A 22,523-nucleotide genomic window follows, 5' to 3' on the forward strand; every position below is an offset into this window, starting at 1 on the left:
GAATGCAATGTTTAACAACATAGGGTGCTACATAACACACTTTCAGGAAAAGTCACGGACTGGGAGACTTTAATATTTTATTGAAAAAAAGTTACATTGCACACACACAACACACATCACACAAATTGACCCGATTGGTGGTTCTAGTGTTAAATAAACTCACTAATTAATGAAACCAGTTCAATACGCATTATATTTATTCTTATCATTCTTTATGAGCGCAGAAATAGTCTTAAAATCAGATCTGTTTTTTAAATGAAATCTGACGGCAGGCAGTTAGCTCTGATCACCTATGATAAATGCACCGCACCTAAACACTGGCCATTCAGCCACAGAGCTCCCTCTATACAAATCAAGCTGTAAACGGTGTGAAAGCACCGATTGTTTTAAATAATGGTCAGAATGTGACCTGTGAGCCTTCTGAATTACCGTGGGACAGCACACTCTAAACTAAAATGTTCAATCAATAAAGTAACATTTTATCTTATCTTAATAATATCTTCATATTAATAATAATAATAATAATAATAAATCATACAGTATGTGTCCGAAAGGGAGCAGGAGGAAGCAAACACAAAAATATACAACAAATATACTGCATATTAAAGCAAACGATTGTAAAGGTAAAAGTATGAGCATAACAAATAAAGAAGTGTATTGTAAACATTTAAATTATTATTATTATGATTATTTCATATATAAAGACTATATTTTATTGAATTACAAGATTAGATATACTTTAGTATAGTATCTAAAATATTGATGTGTTCAAATGCTCTTCAAAACACAACTGAAAGTCCATGAAACTTGTCTTTCTGTATTTGTGAATGATGCCTGAAAACCTGAAATTGAAAATCTGGCAACGCCCTCTTGGAAAATAGTGGGAGGGCTTAACATTCCTCTATACTGGTCTTAATCAGGTCGTAGGCAGGAAGCTGTAAACTGGAGTCTGAAATGAAGTGCTACATCTGTAGGTGTAAGTTGCTTATATAGACAGGTTGGATGTTCCAGCTCCTTTATGTTTCTCAAAAAGACAAGGAGTGATACCATCAGCCTCTCCGTGACTAATGTCCAGGAGAGCTTGACATGCATTTTGTTTACATTATGTCTTGGTGTACATCTAAGGGCAAGCCGAGCTGCTCTGTTTTGAACCAGTTGCAGCTTTCCCAGGTCCCTCTTGTTTGCCCCTGACCAGATCATTGAGCAGTAGTCCAGTTGTGAAAGGACTAGAGTCCCAATGACTTGTTTTTTCAGTTGCGGTGGTAAAAACACTGAGCACCTCTTGATGACAGATATATTCCTCCCCATCTTTGCCACCACTGAATCTATGTGTTTCGTCCATGATAAATTGTTCACTAGGATGAGTCCCAGGAGCTTTGTTTCCTCCACCTGCTCAACCTCTACATTATTCAGCATCAGATTCAACTGCGGTTTAGACCTTAGTACGTAATTTGTGCCAAATACAATACTTTTTGTTTTTTGAATGTTGAGCACTAATTTGTTGCTGGTCACCCATTCCATTACTGTTTTCAGTTCTTTGTTCAAAATATCAGTTATCTCACCGATTGTGGGAGCCTGTGTATATATTGTCGTGTCATCCGAGTGAATAGAAACTTGTGCTTTTTCAAGAGCTAATGGAAAATCATTTGTAAAGATTGAGAAGAGTAAAGGACCTAGTGAACTTCCTTGTGGAATTCCACTTGCAACACATCTAGCACTAGAGATACTGCCATTAAAGTATACACTTTGAGTTCTGTTATATAGATAGCTTTCTAGCCATGATATCGCCTTTGGGGCAAAACCATAGCACTCCAATTTGTCAAGTACAATTCGATGGTCTATCAAATCAAAGGCAGCGCTATAATCTAATAGTACTGCTCCCACCATTTTCTTCACATCAATCTCTTTCATCCATTGATCTGTCATTTGTGTTAGTGCTGTGGCGGTTGAGTGACCCTCTCTATATGCATGTTGGTACTCACTCATCAGACTATTAACAGAAAAATAGCATTGTATTTGATTGAATACCATTTTTTCTAGTAGTTTGTTTAGAAAAGGTGACAGGCTTATTGGTCTGCTGTTAGAGCCAGCGAAGGCATTCTTTGCATTTTTAGGGAGTGGAATAACTTTAGCTACTTTCCAGATTTGCGTGCATGTACCTTCCAGACTTATGTTAAAAATATGACAGATGGATGCAGCAATGAACTTGGCTACATTCTTTAATAGCTGACCGTCTAAGTTATCAATACCTGGTAGTTTATCATTATTGATTGCCAACAATAACTTTTCCACCTCTTCTGTCCTAACTTTACCCAGCTCAAAGGTGCAATTTTTATTTTTCATAATACGTTCTCTAATATTAACATAGGACGACTCGCAGCTAGATTTTGGCATTCCCTGCCTTAGCTTCTCCACTTTATCAATGAAATAGTTATTAAAATAATTGGCAATATCTAGTTGTCTAATGATGTATGCCCCCTCTGATTCTATAAAGGATGGTGTTGAGTTGTTTTTCTATACCCATGATGGTATTCAAGGTATCCCAGAGCTTTTTTCCATCATGCTTTATATCATTTATCTTAATCTCATACATTTTCTTCTCCTTTCTGTTCAGTTTTGTCACATTATTTCTTATTTAGCAATATAACTGCCACTCAGAATGATTGCCGGAGTTTATTGCTGCCCTTTTTGTTCTGTCTCTATCAGCCATACATTTCTTTAGCTCCTCGTCAATCCATGGTGCCTTTACTGTTTTAACGGTTAACCTCTTAACAGGTGCATGTTTATCCATTACTGGTCACAACAATTTCATGAAAACATCCAGTGCCACATTTGGGTCACTCTCTTTAAAAACATTAGACCAACATACTCCCTTAACATCCTCCACATATGAATCACAGCAAAACCCTTTATATGATCTCTTCAGCACTATTTTCGGTCCTGCTTTTGGGACTTTGGCTTTCCTACATATTGCTACAAGGTTATGATCGCTGAAGCCAATTGGTACTGATACCGCTTTTGAGCACAGTTCACTTGCGTTTGTGTATATGTGATCAATGCATTTGGATGATGTTACTCCAGAGCTATTGGTAATTACCCTGGTTGGTTGATTGATCATCTGATCTAGGTTACATGCACTTGTTACTGTCATCAATTTGTTTTTCAATTAACAGTCTGATGACAGAAAGTCAATATTCACGTCACCCAATAAATATATCTCCCTCTTTTCATCACGTGCCTTCTCAATCATTTCACACAATTTATCTAGATAATTAATATCAGAGCTTGGTGGTCTATAGCAACATCAGCAACATAGGTTTGAATTTGGGCAGGTGAACCTGCAGCCATACCATCTCTACCTCACTTAACATCAAATCCTCCCGATACTTCACAGGAATGTGACTTTGTACATAAAAAGCCACTCCTCCCCCATTGCAGTTTCTATCCTTTCTGTATAGATTGTACCCCTGTATTGATATTGCACCGTCCTCAAACGAGTCATCTAAGTGAGTTTCAGAGATGGCCAAAATATGAATATTATTTGATATCAACATATCCTGAATACACTGAACCTTATTTCTAAGGCTGCAGATATTCAAGTGAGCGATCTTTAGCCCTTTCTTAGGTAGTTTATCATTCACTGACATAAATAGAGATAGACTAACAGCAAATTAAGCACAATGTCCATTACAGTCCTGATGCTAAAGTGCATGTTTGTGTGTGTGTATGTGTGCATCCCTTGTGTGTGCGTGTGTATATGCATGCATCAAGCTACGAACCCCTTCTGTCTCTTTAGTCCTTTTTCTCAGTCCTCTGAGATGAGTGGCGTGAGTCCATTCTCAAAGCCCTTTGGGAGGGGGGGATCGGGGGATGGGTGGGGGTTTGCGGAGGATGAACGATAAGTCTGTCGTACCTAATGTAAGCAATTTTCCCTTTGCTCCTTTCGGCCTTCATGGCAGGGATGAGTTCCTTTCTCTTCTGGCGTACCGCTTCAGGATAATCCTCGTTGAGGAAGATGTTCGTTCCTTTCAACCTGTTTCGTCTCCCCATCACAGCCGCCTTGTCCTTGAATCGCAGGAACTTCACAACAATCTGCCTAGGCTTGTCTGCGCCCCTGCCGTTTCCCATTCGATGTGCCCTTCCACCTCGATCCTCTCCTCATCCATCTGTAGTTCTGTTCTGAGCGGACCTTGTACTCCGATTCCTCCCAACTCTCCCCTGGAGACTCTGGGATTCCATCAATAATTAAGTTATTGCGTTTCGATTAGCCCTCTAGATAGTCTGATTTTCCACTCATTGTCATAACAGATTCATGCACAGTACTAATGTCTGTGCGTGCTTCTTGGCTCTTCTTCTTCAACTCCTTACAAGTCTCTTTTAGCTCATCCACTTCTTTTTGGGAGAACTGTAGACTGTTCTTAAGGTCCTGAGCCTCCCTATTCATATCATCCATTCTCTTGTTGGAGGAATCAACCAAGATTTGGATGAAACTTTTAAAATTGTTTTCTTGCTGCGTTAGTAGCTGCCCGTATACATCCTGTTGTTGTTTTAACAGTTCACGCACCTGTGAGAGGCGGGCATTGTCCTCTACTCTCAGCGGCATGGTTGCTTGGTTACCGTGAGTTTGACGCTAACTCCAGTTAGCTGCTGTTAGCAGCTAAGTTAGCCTCCTTTGGGTTCCCTCTTGCCACGTCCTTACTCTGTACCGAAGGGCAGGCTGGGCTCACGTTCGGTGGTCCTATATAGTGTCCCGGCTGTAGAGGATCACAGCATTACAGCTCTTCAGCGACCTACCCGCCCAGATCCAGGCTAAAGGCTAGCCACACTAGGTTTAGCAGGTCGCTAGCTGCCGCAAAGCACTAACCACGGTGGTCCAGTTTGTTCGAGGGTCCCACACAAATCACAGTGCTTCAAAACCGATGGTATAGCAGTCCGCCTGTGATAGTTTTGGCGGTGCTGTACAGTTCAGGGCTTCAAAAATAAGTTACTAATTGTCACGAGAAAAGAGTTTCAATTTCCCCACAAGACGAGCCCACCTTCTTCAAGCATCTAAACAAAACTGCTCGAAGAGACTGATTAATCATTTCCAAAGAAAAGCAAGCGCTCTTGTTTGCTCTTGTATTCCTGGTCCAGTCTTTTCCCATCAACATCTAATTACATGCGCTGTGACATAAATAATTCATGCAGCACTTTCGGACAAAAACATGACAATCAACACAGTCAATCTGCAACTTCTGAGAGTGTGTGTGTGTGTGTGTGTGTGTGTGTGTGTGTGTGTGTGTGTGTGTGTGTGTGTGTGTGTGTGTGTGTGTGTGTGTGTGTGTGTGTGTGTGTGTGTGTGTGTGTGTGTGTGTGTGTGTTGGATAGTTGGAGCTATGTGCAACTCAAGGCATATGCTCGAACGGGAGCTGCCTGGACGCTGCAATCATGTTGAGTGTGCTGACTTTTCGTACAATGTCCCACTGTCTGGCTACCTGCATAAAGTCAAGTGCTCAGCGTAGTTGTCGGCGAATGGAATGGACGCTCACATTGCCTTTAAGGGCAGCCGACACAAACGAATGCCGTGCTTCCATGAGCGTCAAATCCCGCCGCAGATGGGAATACCTTGCAATCAGTTGAAAGCTATTTGCGTCCCTTTATGAAGCTGAAGGAGCCTAGGAGCGTCACAACTGCACGCCACGGGACCCTGACCAAACGTCGCTCCTGGACGATTATGGAGTGAGAGTGTGTTGGTGCGTGTGTGTGTGTGTGTGTGTGTGTGTGTGTGTGTGTGTGTGTGTGTGTGTGTGTGTGTGTGTGTGTGTGTGTGTGTGTGTGTGTGTGTGTGTGTGTGTGTGTGTGTGTGTGTGTGTGTGTGTGTGTGTGTGTGTGTTGGATCGTGTGTTGTGCAACTCAGGGCATATGCTCGAACAGGAGCTGCCTGGACGCTGCAATCATGTTGAGTGTGCTGACTTTTCGTACAATGTCCCACTGTCCCATAAAGTCAAGTGCTCGGCGCAGTTGTCGGCGAAATCTCGCTCCTCTGTTTTCATTTAAACAGCTCCTTATATCCGTTAGCGCAGCTAGCTAGCACCAGATGCTAACAACAACAATACGCGTAAGGTCTCTCTCTCGCTTGCTCGAGCCACACATACACACACCCTCCCGGCACCAGTCGGTGCCTGCCGGTGAGCGTGGAAGTGTGGTCTGCCACAAGCAGGCGGCAGGAGCGGGGCTGTCACTATCAGCTTGTAGATGGTATTTTAAACTCGATGCGCTCTGAAACTACGGGGCGGCCGAGGAAAAAAAATACACATGCGTTAATCGCGTTAAAATAATTAGTAGCGTTAATATGTTTTTGCGTTAACGCGTTATTAACACGTTAACTTGACAGCCCTACATATTACACATCTGCCTTAGTTCTTTATTTATAGAGCCCTGATGAGAAGACTTCTGGACAAGCTTGAAGAACTGCCGCCAAAACTGAATATGTGACGTGGATCATATATATATATCTCAACAATTAAACAACATCTTGCATTTCTTTTCACAAAATACGTCTCCTTGCAGTATCAATAGTAAATCGACTGACTTTTATATTTGATCCAATTGTTAGATAGGTTATATTTACACCATAACGGTGCACAGCCGATAGAAAAGGACTTGTAGTTTTTGAAGATATTACTGATTTTCTTTGAAATATAATAATGTAAATACTGAGTTGAGAGAGTAGTCAGGGGATTTGGGTGATGGGAGACACATCTATGGAATCACAATTTCAATAGCTTACCATTAAATGACAGATATGGCTTTCTGTCTGTGATGTTTTACAAATCAGATATTAATGTGTAGAGGTAAAACATGAGAAATAGTATAGCAATATCCTGTAAAATTATGTAAAAACATGAATAAAACTATACATCTTCAGATGTTATACATACATAAGTGTTCTACACTAATAATACAAAGTTAATATTAGTATGCTGTGTGTACCTTGTGTGCACCGCCTAGTGGTTAAAGCACGTTATTGAATAATTTTTGTTGAATAATGTTATTTTTGTTGAATAATGTTATTTGATGAAAAAAATATTAAGAGTACATACTTTCATAGGGGGAAAGTAGAAGGTCAATGATAGAAATATAGAATATAACAAATCAAAAAGATACTGTAAGTGATCTCTACAATAAAACAGTTTAGTGCTGGATGTAGCCTACAAAGATATTAATGAGGATGTGCAAAACAGACAAACTAATTAACCTTTATTAACACATTAAATAATACTTTCGGTTAAGGTCTTCTTTCAAATAAAAAAAAAGCTTTTGGGGTATCTATCTACAGATCAATATTAAGCCTGACAAAATACTTAATGTCCAATATATTGCTTTCCTGCAATGTTAACTGTGTTTTAACTGATATTATACACATTAATTATACTCTTATGTATGTAGATAGTATAAGAAACGTGCAGAATATGACAGTTTAACGGTAGAGGTACACACATATTGATAGATGTCTTGTAATGCACTGTTGAGGAACCTGTGTCCCAAGTTTTTCATTCATTGCATAACTACACCGTAGTTGTGTATATGATACTGTATGTCAATAAATCTTAGAAAATCTTGGAATCTTGAAAGGGATGTGCAAAATAGCAATTATATACAGTTTTTAATTAACTATTAGTAGAGAATAACGAGTAATTAATATACTTTATAGAGATCTGCAGATAAATGTGTAGTCTTCTCAAGCACCAACTATCAAATATCTCTCCTGATTGTTGGCTCTTGACAATCACCTTCCCTGAATTTTATTCAGGTGTAACTAAAGTCTACTTTAAGGGTTGTTTATATTTCACATCATTAATCAGAATCTGCAAAGTAACTAAAATAAATGGAGTTGAGTAAAAATACCAGGTTAACCTCTGAATTGTAGTGGAGTAGAACTACAAAGTAACAATGAGCTGTCATGTGGATATATAATAATGCTGCCCATTACGGATACAAGCGATTTTCACCCATTTAGTAATGACATGTTTTAAATTTGTCCACACCAATTTGTTTCCTATCGCCTAAACCTCCAGGGCTGTAGGCCTACACAGTTTAATACTGTCAACTTCTAATTTTGGGAAAAACGAAAACGTCTTTTAAAACTACAATTCCCAGTAGAGACGTGCCATAGAGAACATGTTGCGAAACACAATAGCCAGCATGTGTAGTTCTCGGGGGGCGTTCGAGTCCAGTTTTGAATAGTCTGCCGTGGTTTCGTTCCATTTCAAAGAGCTTGACGCTCGGCGTAACCTTGGCGCACTGCCACTCCAACATCCAATCCCAGAGCTTGAAGATTAATCACGGGGTTTGTCAACGGGACTGTAGTCCCAAACGATAGCTGGGGATTATGGGTAGTGTAGTGTCTTCGGCCATCCTAAACTGAATTTTTTTCCGGATATCATATCGCATTAACAACACCACATCTGGCGTCACAGAGATCTTCTGTTACTGTCCTTTCTCCTTAGAGGAAGTACAGAAACACGTAACTCTGGATTTGTTTTAATGTTTGAGGTGCAATAAACGACACAGCAGCTGTTTGGCATGTTAAAACTGTTATTTTCTGTCTCGCTCATGAGAGTAACAGCTGGCGAAATTACAGCCTCACCTGTATGCCTCAGAAGCATCAATCTCATTACGCCAATTCTGATTGGCTGGTGATATTGACGACCACGTCAGGGAATCCACCCAGCCTTTAAATAGCTTGCGCTACGATGCAGCGTTATTCAAACACCTCTTCTCGCTTCGGAGCACATCTCTAAACCATCAGTGGCCTGGCTAGCTTAACCGTCCACAGACTGAACAACTCAAAGCTAACTTTCGGTCGCCGGACGCTTGCCGGCTACACTTGCTTCGCACAGATTTGAATAATTAACACACCAGTTAATACTCGACTCTACCCCGCCGTTTTTCTTTAACGGTAAGGTTTTTGATTATCGAACACAGTAACATACCAGTTAGTTTTCCGTCCCTCCAAGTCGGCACTCCGGCTATCGACGATGGACCCTTCTCTCCCTCACACCAGAGGAGACGGAGGCTCTGAGGCTCGACTCTGCGGCTGCGGGTATAAGATATCGAGCACGCACTCACACCAGGTCTGCTCATCCTGCCTTGGGCTGGAACATGCCCGGATGGCTATCGACGCCCCCGGTTCGTGCGGACACTGTACCCGCTTCATCATCAAGAGCCTCCGCTGACGGCTAGCGCGCCAAGCTAGCCTGTCGGGAGGAGACCCTTTCATGTCTAGCGATGTGCCGGCCGGCAACCGAGACATGGAGGTAGCCGCCGCGGAGGCTGAGCCTTGCGCTGAGGCTAGCTGGGGCTCCCAGCTGGACCTCACCATGGTTCCACCTGCGGAGGATGTCCTGGAGTTGGACTATATAGAGGAAGACGAAGAGGGTGCATCTGAGTTTCTCTTATCCAACTCAGACGAAGACGAGGATGATATTTTCCTCCGGGCGAAAGCATGCCAGCTTCGCCCCGTCTCAGCATGGACTTGCAAGCCGTGTGCCAACGCGCTGCGTCCAGGCTGGACATCCCCTGGCCTGAAGTAGCAAAGGAGACCACCAGATCTCGCTATGAAGGGAAGAATTTGCCCCAGGCTGCGAGGATGGCAAGACAACTTCTCTGGAGCTGCTGGACGAGGTGTCTGTCTCGTGGAGAGACCACCCGTTCAGCAGTAGGTCCCCGGTCCAGGGAGCTTCCTCTTTGGATTTCAAGGGCCTGGAGAAACTCGGCTTGCTTCGCATGCCTCCTATGGAGCCGCTTGTTGCAGCCCACCTCCAACCGCGGCTGTCTTCGGCGTCCAACAGGAACCCCCCACTGCCGATAAAAGCAGATCGTTTTCAGTCAGCAATGACCGCGGCGGCTTTATCTGTCAGGGCGCTCAATGTCTCATCGATGCTGACTGCTTACCAACAAGAGCTGTGCGAAGACATGACAAATAAACCTGAGCCTGCTGTGTGGGATGAAATTACCGCGATCACAGACATTTGCCTCCGCGTGCAGCGCTGTGCGGTCCAAGCCACGGGTAAATCACTTAGAATGATGGTAGTGCAGGAGAGAGCCAGGTGGCTTAACCTGACAAACCTACGAGACCGGGAGAAAGAGGACGTTTTGGATATGCCAATTGTCCCCGAAGGCATATTTGGCACTGCTCTGGTTTCGATGCAGCAGCGGTGTGAGGCCAAAAAGAGAGAAGACGAGGCTCTCCAGCTCTGTCTTCCCCGGAAGATCCAGTCGCCACCTCCGACGGCCCCGCGACAGACCTTCGCTCAGGCTGCCTCACGACCCTCCCAGTTTAAGATCCCGAAACGGCAGAAGCCACAGCCCCGGGTCCCGCACCCAGGCACGAGGCGAGGACGAGCTGGTCAAGAAAGTCCCCAGCTCCGACAGCAGTTGCACCGGCACAGCCGGCCCAGACCTTTGGTCATCAGGCTCGGAAGAGAGCGGCCTGACAGCCTTCCCTCCTCTCCTCGGTGGAAGAGCTGGAAGTTCCCTGTTTTCCTGCCCCACCTGTTTTGCAATGTGCTTCCGGGGTCCACCCATGCCCCCGACTCCCCGTCGCCTCGAGTGATGTCAAAACGACATCCCCAAGTTCGCGCCGTGAGGAAGATGGACTTTATGTTAGAGACAGCAGGTTCTGCTGCCCGTCTAATTGCGCATTTCCACTGCAGCTGGTAGCCCTGTTTAAGCGTCCTCAAGCGGCCAGGCCAGTTTTTGGTGGCCCCATAAAATCGTGGTTCTATCAGGCCAGGGCCAGGGCTGAACTAGTGACGTCAACACCCTTGACTGCTGATTGGTCAGAGATAATTGTCACAAGATCGCGCGCGAGATCATCCCTAGCGTCGCATATATATTTAGAAGCAAGCTTGCAGCATTTTTATACACAGCATTTTTGTAAACGGAGGAGCTACAAAAATGGCAACGTCGAAGAAAAGCACACCGTGGTCGACCGAGGAGGTGACGACGTTCCTACATCTCACTGGGGATGATAAAATCCAGCGGGAGCTTGACGGAACAACTCGAAATGTGAAAGTGTTCTAGGATGTCTCTGCACAGATGTCCGAACGCAGATTTTCGAGGACTTTCCTGCAGTGTAGGGAAAAGCTGAAAAAGATGAAGAGTGAATATCGCCAAGTAAAGGACAACAACAACACGAGTGGTGCGGGTAGGAAACACTGGAAGTGGTTTGACTTGTTGGACCAGAGTTATGGCCATAATCCGGCCAACGTTGGGAGGGAGGGAGGCCTGGACTCTGCAACGGCTTTACTGGAGTCCCTGCAAGGTACGCTCAAAGAAGTCTATTTCATCCTTACATTAATGTTCGACAACCCATGCTTTTATGGAGACCCAAAGAGCTACATAGCTAGCTAAGGCAGATAGCCTTAGCTAGAGCTATTGTTTGCTAACACCATATGTGCCATTGTTTACGTTCAGTTTTTCTTTTCTATAGTTGTTGTTGCTATTTAGTATTGTGCTGCATTAGTTTGTGGAATTAACTATTCATTTTGCTGTTCTAGATGATTACATTGGGACTACTGAGGAGGAACATTCCCGAACAACGGGTGATGGCAGTGTTCCGTCCACAACATCGAATCCAGAGCGGACCCCAACTCGACCACAGAAACCAACAGCAGAACAAACTCGAACACAGACCCCAACGCCGAGTGCCAGCTCGACCCCGCAGCGTCTGGTTCTGGGTAAGAAATAGAAATGGTGAAACGACTGGAATTGTGTTTTTTTTTTTTTTTTAAATTGGATCATCCATCGTCAGTAATTAAAATAAGTTATACCACTGTGTGGAAATGCTCTGTTACAAGTAAAGTCTTAGCTAGTATGCAGCTAGTACAGTTGTGTGTCACATCCATATACATATTTTTATATTCATTATCGACAGGCTGGACATAATGTAATTCACTTTCACAATCATTGTAAACATCTAGGGCCAGAACTTTCTTTAGTTCGTCCTTACTGTTGTTCTGTTTATACATGTTATTCTTATATCCTTGTGTGACCTGTACCTGTGCTGTGTTTTTTCCTTATTGCTAATTATTATCTTATTGTCACCCAGGCAAGACGAAGCGAGGAGGAGAGGATCGGGCCCAGCAGGAACGGCACTTGGACTGGGCCAAAGCGTGTGCTGAGCGGAGATGGGAGTTGGATGCAGCCTTGAGAAGGGAGGAGGCCGTCTTGAGAAGGGAGGAGGCCGCTTAAGCAGAGACCTTCAACCTAGCCTTCCTGCGCACTCTTGGCGAGGTGCTAGGGAGACTGGGCAGCCGACGTGGCAGCCAACGTGGCTGCCGACGTGGCAGCCGACGTGGCTGCCGACGTGGCCGCCGACATGGCCCGTCTCCTCCGTGATACTTCAAATAACCTTAATAGTTATTGTACATATTATATATTTGTTATCTAGTTAATTTTTAAGTCAACATTTGTACTTTCTTGGTTATTTATTTTCTTTAAAATGTTCATTTTATATTTACAATGCCATGTATATCTATGCTGGCTGCAATACATTTTGTATTTGTATTGTTTAATGGCATGCCTTTTTGATACAAACATTTTTTGGTATTGTATACTGCCATCAATAAAGTACTTCTTTGACTTATCTTATCTCTTGTTGATAATGAATTGCACCCAACAGAAAAAAATCAGATTCACATCATCTTGATTTAGAGAAGATATAAACATACATGAATTTATAAAGCAATAACAAACACCATCAGTTAGGAAAAAGCCCATAAGATAAAAGTTAGTTTTAAGAGATTTAAAGCAAGAAATAGAGTTTGCTAGCTTGAGGAGAGGGCAGTGCCGGTGATGTTGAAGGTAGTTTCAAGACGGGTGAGGAGGATGGAGTGATTGATGGTGTCGAAGGCAGCGCTGAGGTCAAGGAGGATGAGGATGTTGAGGTTACCAGCATCGGAGGAGAGGAGAAGGTCATTTGTAATTTTGAGGAGTGCGGTTTCGGTACTGTGGTTTGAGCGGAATCCGGATTGAAAAGTTTCATAGAGGTTATTAGCAGAGAGATGATGCTTAAGTTGTGACGCTACAGCGCGTTCCAGAACTTTTGACAGAAAGGGTAGGTTCGACATTGGTCTGAAGTTATTAGGGTTGTCAGGGTTTAGTCCGGGTTTTTTCAGAAGAGGGGTGATAGCAGCTATTTTGAGGGACGGTGGGACGGTGGGACGGTGCCAGAAGACAGGGAGGAGTTGATTGCTGTAGTGATGAGTGAAGAGAGAGTAGGAAGGCAGGCCTTAACAAAGCTGGAGGGGATGGGGTCCAGGGTGCAGGTCGCAGTTTTCATTCCTGTGAGGAGATCAGAGAGGTCAGTAGGGGAGACAGGGGAGAACTGGGACAGGGGTTGGCAGGATAAGGGGGGGCAGGTGGCTTTGGGGAGAGCTGGTGTGGTAGTGGTTAAGCTGCTGTAAGTGTTGTCTATTTTGCTTTGAAAAAATGTGAGAAAAGAGCTGCATTTGTCTACTGTGAATGACTGAGTGGTGGTGTCCAGGGGGCTGAGGAGTTTGTTTATTGTGGAGAATAGTGTTTTGGGGTTTCCGGAGCCAGAGTGGATTAACTGAGAGTATTAGGTGGTGCGGGCATGGGAGAGGGCATCTTTATATTGCTGTAGGTGGTCTTTGTAGGTTTGAGAATGAATTGTGAGACCTGTTTTATTGCAGAGTCTTTCAAGTTGCCGGGCACGGGTTTTCATCAGACGGAGTTCAGGGGTGAACCAGGGAGCAGAGTGGGTGAAGGAAACTGTTTTGGTTTTTATGGGTGCAAGTTGGTCAAGGCAGGAGGACAGAATGTTGTTGTAGTAGTCAGTGAGATCAGAGGGGCTATGGAGGTCCACAAAGGGAGTGGTGGATATTTTTTCAGAGAGGGAGGATGAGAGTGAGGTAGCTGAAACACAGCTTAATTTACGGAAGTTGATTTTGCGTTTTTGCTTTGGTGGTGGGGTGGGAATGTTGATGGTCACGGTGATGGCTAAGTGGTCGGAGAGGAAGAGGTCTGAGCCAGACAGATGGTGAAGGTTTAGTCCAGTCGAGCAAACAAGGTCCAGAATGTGGCCGCGGTTATGGGTCGGAAAGTTGACATGTTGAATGAGGTTGAAGCAGTTAAGCATGTCCGTGAAGTCTGTAGTTATTGTAGAGTCCATGTGGATGTTGAAATCACCAAGTAGGAGGACTGAGGTGGAGAAAGAACAGAGCTGGGTCAGAAATTCAGAGAAATCAGAGAGGAATGATGGGTTTGGTTTGGGAGGGCGGTAGACAACTGCCATGACTGACTGTGTTTGACCAGAGTTTAAAAGCCAGGTGTTCAAATTAAGGAGCAGATGAGATGGGGATGAGGCTGGTTTTAATGTCCTGTCGGTGTATTATGGCAATTCCACCACCTCGGCCCTCCGAGCGTGGCTTATTTATGTATGAGTATCCATTGGGTGTAGTGAGGTTGAGTGAGAGATAATCCAGAGGTTGTTGCCAGGTTTCTGTCAGAAAGAGAAAGTCCAGTTTATTGTCCAGAATGAATTCGTTGAGAATGTGGCTTTTATTGTTGAGGGACCGGGTATTAAACAGAGTGGGCTTCATATTGCTTTGTGTGGTGAGGATTGACTCAGGTGTCACTGCCAGGGCTTGCAGACAGGGGGCGCGCTCGTCTGTATTGCTGTGATGACGTAGTCGAAAGGTGGGTGTGCGCTCAGCTGACCAGAGTACGGGGATGGAGTGACCTGTGTGAAAGTAAACAAACTTGCGACCGGAGCCTCTATGGATGTATCTGGTTCGTTTTAGAAGTTTGTGGTTTTTGATGACAGAGATGCATAACGGTGTGGAATGGTTGTTGAATTGTAGAAGTCTCGCAGCGGAGTACCTCAATGCCATGCCAGGCAGGAGAGACGGAGCGTTGAGTGGACAGGTGAGCCGGGCAGCTGCTAGCATTAGCAGCTAGCGGGTATCCTGCAGCTTGATGACTGCAGAGGTGCAGGCAGCTAGCTCCAGGTAGTCCACGGAAGAGGGGTCCAGCCCAGCCAAAGGCAGGACACGTTTTGAGAAGTCCAGGAATGGGGTGGAGGCAGCGTTGGAGGAGCTAGGCAGGTGAAGCCGGGAGGATCAGAAGGAGAGTAGGTGGAGCGGCGAAACGGAGCCGGTGTTTTCAGGTAGGAAAACACGGAGACTTTCACACATCTCAGTGATCCAGGCAGTGGAAGATTGACATGGATCTTAACCGGACTGGTCGGCCAAAAAGCTGCTAAGAAATGTTGAGGAAAGAGTAGAAAAGAGTACAAAAAAATCCAGACAGAGAAGCGGCGAGCAAACGACGCCAGCGTCCTCTCATATCCGTTTGTAGAGGAGTCTTAAACATTATTACATGTTTATTTTGTAATGGTATTAAGAATACATAATACATGTAGTAGAAATTGCTCAATTGTAATACCCTCGTTCTACTAGACTCAAACAACACATTCCTCATATATTTCAAAGACGAGAGAACAAAAGAAGAAACCTATAACCCATTCAAGCAACCTTTTAACATGTCTAGAAGAAAGATTGAGGTTATATTTTAATATATTATTTTATGCTGTGGATACTTTAGCCTCCATCCATGTTTACAATTGTCCACACTATTTTACACTTGCATTTATGAATATAGTTTTGCTGTGTTTTACACTTTAGTATTTATGTTTATAGTTAGCTTTGATATTCGCTTAATTTATTAGAAAGATTTTCTTTTCATGATCTGATATTTCCTCAAATGTTCTTATTATGGGGCAGCTACTTCTGCATCTTGTCTTGCTATACGCCAGGGGTCACCAAACTACGGCCCGGGGGCCGGATCCGGCCCGCCACCCCCCTTTGACCGGCCCCCACCCCCTCTGCCCCCCACTACTTGAACCGGCCCTATGAGGCAAATCCCCAAAAGTTGTCATGGCTTATTTTTTTCAAATTGATTTTTGGAAAATAATAACATGTCTGCGTTTGGTATTTTGTTGATTTTGTTTCAGTTAAAAAAATTATATTTAGTTATAAAATAAAATGCACTATATTTGCCGAATTGTCGTCACCCGACATCTTGGAGATCAAGTGAGTGACAGACAACGCACGCGTAGAGAACTGTCAGTGTTCAGGACAGCAAAAATGGCTAACGTTAAACGAAAAGTTGATAGAGAGTGCAGAATTTTCAAAGAACAGTGGACCAACGACTATTTTTTTGTTCAGTATAAGGACCGTGCCGTTTGCATTATCTGTAAAGAGAGTGTGGCGGTTTTCAAGGAATATAATCTTTGTCGTCACCACGAAACCCGCCACAGTGACTTTGCTAGCTTGCGAGGGCAAGCAAGAGCAGACAGAATTCGCAGAATGAAAGGCGGACTGGCAGCACAACAACAAACATTCATTCGCCAAACACAGGTAAACCACGCTGCTGTTCGAGCTAGCTTCAAGGTAGCTCACATACTAGCTACCCATGGGAAGCCCTTCACTGATGGGGACTTTGTTAAAAAATGCATCCTTGCTGTGGCCGAGGAGGTGTGTCCCGACAAGAGAGAGGCAGTCAACGGTGTGAGTCTCTCCGCGACTACTATGACCAGGCGAGTAGAAGAATTGGGGGACAACGTTTATGAGCAGCTGAACGAGAAAGCGTCACAATTCAAGTTTTTTGCTTTGGCCATGGATGAGAGCAATGATGTGCAGGACACAGCACAACTGCTCATTTTTATTCGTGGGATTAGCGAAAGCTTTGAAGTGTCTGAGGAGCTGGCAGCACTAAAAAGCCTCAAAGGAACTACAACAGGAGAGGATATTTTTGTCCAAGTGTGCAAAACAATGGAAGAGTTGGGTCTAGACTGGTGTAAATTTGCCAGCATCACTACGGATGGCGCACCTAGTATGGTTGGCACGACAAGGGGGCTAGTAGGGCGCTTGAACAGCGAATTCGAGGAGCGAGGTCTCACCCCCCCACTACAAGTCCACTGTCTGATTCACCAGCAAGCCCTATGCTGCAAAGTTTTGAAGTGGGCGTCTGTTATGAAGGTGGTTGTGCACTGTGTCAACTACATCCGAAAAAATGGTCTGAAACACAGACAGTTCCAGGCCTTCCTCTCCGAGCTTGAGTCTGCCTACGAGGATGTGCTGTATTACACAGAAATCCGGTGGTTAAGCCGAGGCAAAGTGTTGCGCCGTTTCTACGACCTGCTACCCGAAATCAACACCTTCCTGCAGTCTAAAGGTGAAACGGTACGAGAGCTGACCGAGCCAGAATGGAAATGGGACCTCGCATTTTTAACAGATGTGACTGAAATGTTGAACCACCTTAACGTGCAGCTCCAAGGCAAAGGGAAGCTAATCAGTGACCTGTATTCCCACATCAAAGCGTTCGAGGTCAAACTAGTGCTGCTTGTGAGACAGGTCGAAAAGCTGGACTTTACGCATCTCCCTGCCACCCGGAGCTACTGCGCTGAGAAACCACCTGTCCCGTTCCCAGTCGAAAAGTGCAAGGATGCGCTGGAAATGCTGCAGGGGCAGTTCAGTGTGCGGTTCCGTGAGCTTCATGTCAACGGTAAAGCAATACGTTTGTTCCAGAACCCCTTTGCTGCCGACATAAATGATGCCCATCCCTCTCTTCAGTTTGAACTAGCCGAGTTGCAGAATTGTGATATCCTTAAAGATGCGTTCAAGCCTGACAGTCTCATTGAGTTCTATGCTTCGCTCCCAGGGGAAACCTACCCAAACATCAAACAGCATGCAATGAAGATGTCCACAGTTTTTGGCAGCACCTACATCTGTGAGCAAACCTTTTCCCTCATGAAGCAAACCAAGAATACAACAAGGAACAGACTCACAGATAAACACTTGCATCAGACCTTGAGACTGGCTACCACTAGACTGCAACCAGACATTGAACTTCTCATCAGCCAGAAGCAAACACACAGTTCACACTGATACGGTAAGCACACTGATTTGAACAATTACTGATTTTAATTGCTATAAATATGAAATGTGAAGGCTCTTTTTAATTTGCTACATATGTTGTAAAATTATGTCACAGAGAAAAGCGGACAGCAGCATGTCTTGCCATTTACTGAATATGGTGCTTCTTGTGTTCAATCCGTCATCCCTCCATGCCAGGGCTCCAGAAGGCACTCTGAAGTGAGGAGAGGAGATTGCTGTTGCTGATCCCATCCCAAAGACAGCACAATTCATCAACAAGTAGAAATCCAGCTCACCTACATATAGGCTATTGATTTTGATTGCCATTATTCTGTATTATTGTTGTGCTTTAGTTTTGAGCCTACACTGCTCATGTCCTTTTCACCTTGACCTAAACAAAATGTTAACTGAACATGCTCACCTGGATAGGCATAAGAGTTGGCTAGTTCTATAAGCCTACTCATGTTATTATAATTTTGATGTTTTTTATTTATTTATTTATTTTATAGGCCTATTTATTTGACCTTTATTAAGTGCTGCACACAATTATTATTATTATTATTATCATCATCATCATCAGGCCTACCTATAATTTATAATTTTGAACTCACCTTTGCCAGTGTCAATCACCTCAACTAGGCAGATGTTTCTTACCTTGACAGCTTTGATGTTATTTTTATTAGAAAACAAATAAATGGAATATCTGTGGTATTTCAAATTAAAGCAAAGTGTGAAGACTCAATTGCTACTTTTGTAAACCACTAGTAAAGATGGTAAACAAATATGTGACAGGAATCAAGTGTTGATATAGTAGTGTGGAAGTAGTAGTGGGGATGGCTGTGCCGGGCTAGTAATCTCTTCTACACAATGAGCTGACTCGGCCCCGGCCCCCCATCACAGTCAGGAACAATAATGTGGCCCCCAGAGAAAAAAGTTTGGTGACCCCTGCTATACGCAGCCTACTTTGAAACATCACTTTCCTTCTTGTTGTGATAACAAGCCACACACCAAGAAACAAGTAAATAGGCGCTTTCACACAATTACTTTTCCCACAAAGGTTCATCAGAACTTAGTTCATGAGAACTCTTTAGAGCTCATGAACTAAGTACAGATCGCGTTCACACCGGAATAAGTCCCTGAGGGAGGATTAGGCAAATGAAGCCGCTGACGTCACTTCGTCTTCTTCTGCTTTGGGTTTACTGGCAGGCCGCAAACAACTTCACGGCCTATACTGCCGCCCAAAATCCCCGGAGTTAGGGACTGTAAACTGCTAGAACGCCGACACCTCCTCATCTCCACCGCTCCCATGTTTTATTTTGTGTTGACATAAGTTAGTCTCTCTGCGTTTCTGCGCTGGGCTAATGCTAATGCTAATGCTAATGCTAATGCTAATAATGATAATAAAATGGCGGCTTCACAAACGTTTTTGGGAGTTTGACGGAGCGTGGTTTGCATTCCGCCCAGCCAATCAGACACAGGAACGTTTTTCTCCCACGAAAGTCCCTGCTCTCTAGCAGGGACTGAAAAAGGGGTAAAAAAGTTTCTGATTAACTAACTTTAGTTCCGGCTCTTTTTGGTGTGAACGCGGAATTTCGGAACTATATCAGAACTAAAGTGGGAAAAGTACTGCGGTGTGAACGCGCCTAAGGATCGCTTCCACATACTCCATTGTTGTGTGTGTTTTGTGAGTTGTGTCGCATTGAAGATGACGCCACTGCAGTTTTACCCAGCGTCGCTCCGCCCAAAAAGCTGATCGCCCCACCTACACTGCGTTGCTACCCGAGGTCTTAACTGTAATGATGCGCCACGGCCTCGGACGGCCAGCGAGGCAGCCCGAGGCCTGAGCGAGGACGCTTAGGGACACTTAAATGGGGCTACCCCGCTGCAGTGGAAATGTGCCATAAGTCACACAAGCACATGTCCACGTTTTTCAATAAAGCATATTCCACTGTCGTTTCCAGGCTTGAAGCCAAGGGCACAGTCAAAAATAATGAAAAGAAAAACAATAACCAGTCAGGTGACTGCGCCGCTTCTGAGGGGGGCTGTCGCCTCTCTCAACAAGCGGACGGTAACCGAGTCTGTCAATGCATTATCACCTCGCGCATGCGCAGTGTCGGCCGAGGTTGTCAGTCAGGAGTACTATCGTGTTCAGACACTGGAGGGCCCCATAACACAACTAATAAAAGCACAGAGAGCCGACAGAAGGGCAGAGGCTACTTCTCCTCTCACTCTCATGAGCGAGAGGTGGAAAGCTCACAAGCTCGGCTTGGGTGTTGAGGACGATATCACGGGGCTACAGACTAGGGATGGGAATGATTAATCGAATATTCGAATATGAGTTATGAATATATTTTTTTTATATTTTCTTATTTTTAAAAAAAAATTTTTTTGGAGGGATGCCTAAGTTGATTACATATTATCAAATTGAATGATTCAATGCCATAGCTAAGTGTGTTAGGTCTAAAGCTGTGTTTTTTCTCCACTCACCGGTCCCTCAAAGCGGGTAGAGCTGCAGGTGCCGGTCTCTCTAAAACTCGCGTTTATGTCCAAATTCATCAGATCTAGCTAGTTCTAGCCAGAGCCATATATGTGGCGCTGGTTCTAGCTAATGATATGGTTGCTGCCCCTCCCTACACGCAGATCACACAGACTCAAACCTCATATTATGCTTGTAACAGTTCCTGAGCGTGCTCCCCCGCCCCGTAAACACTCGCGACACATGAGTGGCCAGTTTAAACAACAATAAGCGCTGCTTGGCAGCCGTGTGTGGCGGCAAAGTTCAAAAACATTTTGACAGGAGAGATTTAGTTTTGCCGCTATTCAACAACGGACACACAACCTACATGGCGTCAAAAAGAAGTAATGTGTGGAAACATTTTGACCAGGTTAGTGAGTGCGGTGTAGAGTGCAAACTATGCAAAGTTAAACTTGTGTATCATAAGTCAACTAGCTCAATGCTCAACCACTTAAAATTAAAACATAATTGAGTGAGTTTGGAACCCGAGAGTGAAAGACAGGAGCAGCCACTCATCACCTCCTTCAACAGCACAAGACGGCACTGTGGCTCCGCAAGAAGAGAGAGAATTACAGCCCTCATTACCCGAATGATAACCAAGGACATGCTACCACTGAGCTTCGGTCAGGGAGAGGGGTTCCGAGAACTCATGAACTTTGTTGAAACGGAGTATAGGGTGCCCACCCATAAGACTATTGTTTCCAGGGTTGAACTAAAATACGAAGAGGGTGTGAAAAGCTGAAAATGGACATTAGTCAATCAGAAAAAGTAGCCACCATCACCACAGATTCATGGACCGCTCTCACAACAGAATCATACACGACCATCACCTGCCACTACATCACTGATGACTGGGAGATGAAAAGTGCTGTGTTACAGACACGCAGTTCAGGCGAACGACACACAGCACAGAACATAGCAGCTCAGCTACAAGCTGCTGCTGAAGATTGGGGTTTAACGGATAAAATCACTGCACGTGTCCATGATAATGCCAGTAACATGGTGCTTGCTAATCGCACAATTGCGGACTGGGAGTCGGTACCCTGCTACGCTCATACGCTTCAGCTAGCCATCAACGATGGATTTAAAGTGGGCAGTGTGCATCGGGTTGTGGCAGCTTGTGGGAGACTGGTATCACATGTTCATCACAGCACTGTAGCCACCGCTGGCCTGAATAAAAAACAAGACGTGCAAAATCTCCCCAAACATAAACTCATTCAGCAAATATCAGTTTGCAGAGTTTTGTACACACACATCCCTATCAGGCTTTGAAGGGGAGGGGCGACCCCCCACCCTGCTCCTCTCATCATATGAGGGCAGGGTGAGGTCTACACTGTAGGAAGGGGGGTTTGGAAATCTGCTTCCATCTTCCTTGTATTGTTTTGGTTTGGATGATTGTGGTAGGGATGGTGATGAAGCCGGGGGAGATGGTGCGCGTCTCTGCTTCAGTGATTTTGGTGGGCGTTGTTGAGGGGCGGGGTTAAAGGACATGCTGCCAACCCTGCGTATCGCCTTCATGCGGTCATTGAACTCCAGTGGGGAGGGCGAAGGTGAAAGGGTGAGCGGAGAGTAGAGAGAGCTGGGGGACGAATGAAGAGTATCCTCAAAGGCGTTGACAGGGGGGGTGAGCAGTGGAGACTCCTCCATTTGTGTCATAGGTCTCCTATAATCAGAACATTCCTCAGGCGGGTGCAGTGATACTTCTTCAAGGTTTTCTGCGCGATGTGTTGTGTCTTTCTCCTGTTTTGATTCCTCTTGCCGCTTGTCCTTGGCAGAGGGAACAGATTGATGACGCAGGCAGTTGAATATGTTAGAGATAAACAATTTCACTCCTGACTTGTTCAGGCAAACTCCATTTGCCTTATAAAGATGTCTGCGATCCCAGAACAAGTTAAAATTGTCAATAAAATGGACAGAATGGTCAGTACAGGCAGTTGAAAGCCAGGTGTTCAGTGCAAACAGTCTCCTGAATCTCTCCACTCCTCTTCTGACTGGCGGTAGAGGGCTACTGATGAACACCTCTGCATTTAGAGAGCTGACAGTTTCCAACAGACATTTAAAGT

General features: G+C 44.6%; 1 protein-coding gene across 1 annotated transcript; it reads left to right on the forward strand.

The window, feature by feature from the left end:
• Nucleotides 1-16,376: 16,376 nt before the first annotated feature.
• Nucleotides 16,377-18,219, forward strand: LOC307025278 (general transcription factor II-I repeat domain-containing protein 2A-like; the record flags this gene model as incomplete). Its single annotated transcript, XM_079659916.1, has 2 exons — nucleotides 16,377-17,961; nucleotides 18,144-18,219. One exon carries the CDS (start codon nucleotides 16,377-16,379, stop codon nucleotides 17,955-17,957), a length of 1,581 nt encoding a protein of 526 aa, XP_079516042.1. The 3' UTR covers nucleotides 17,958-17,961; nucleotides 18,144-18,219.
• Nucleotides 18,220-22,523: the final 4,304 nt, after the last annotated feature.

The sequence above is a fragment of the Notothenia rossii genome, assembly GCF_949606895.1.
Source record: "Notothenia rossii genome assembly, chromosome: 11".
Taxonomy (NCBI): domain Eukaryota; kingdom Metazoa; phylum Chordata; class Actinopteri; order Perciformes; family Nototheniidae; genus Notothenia; species Notothenia rossii.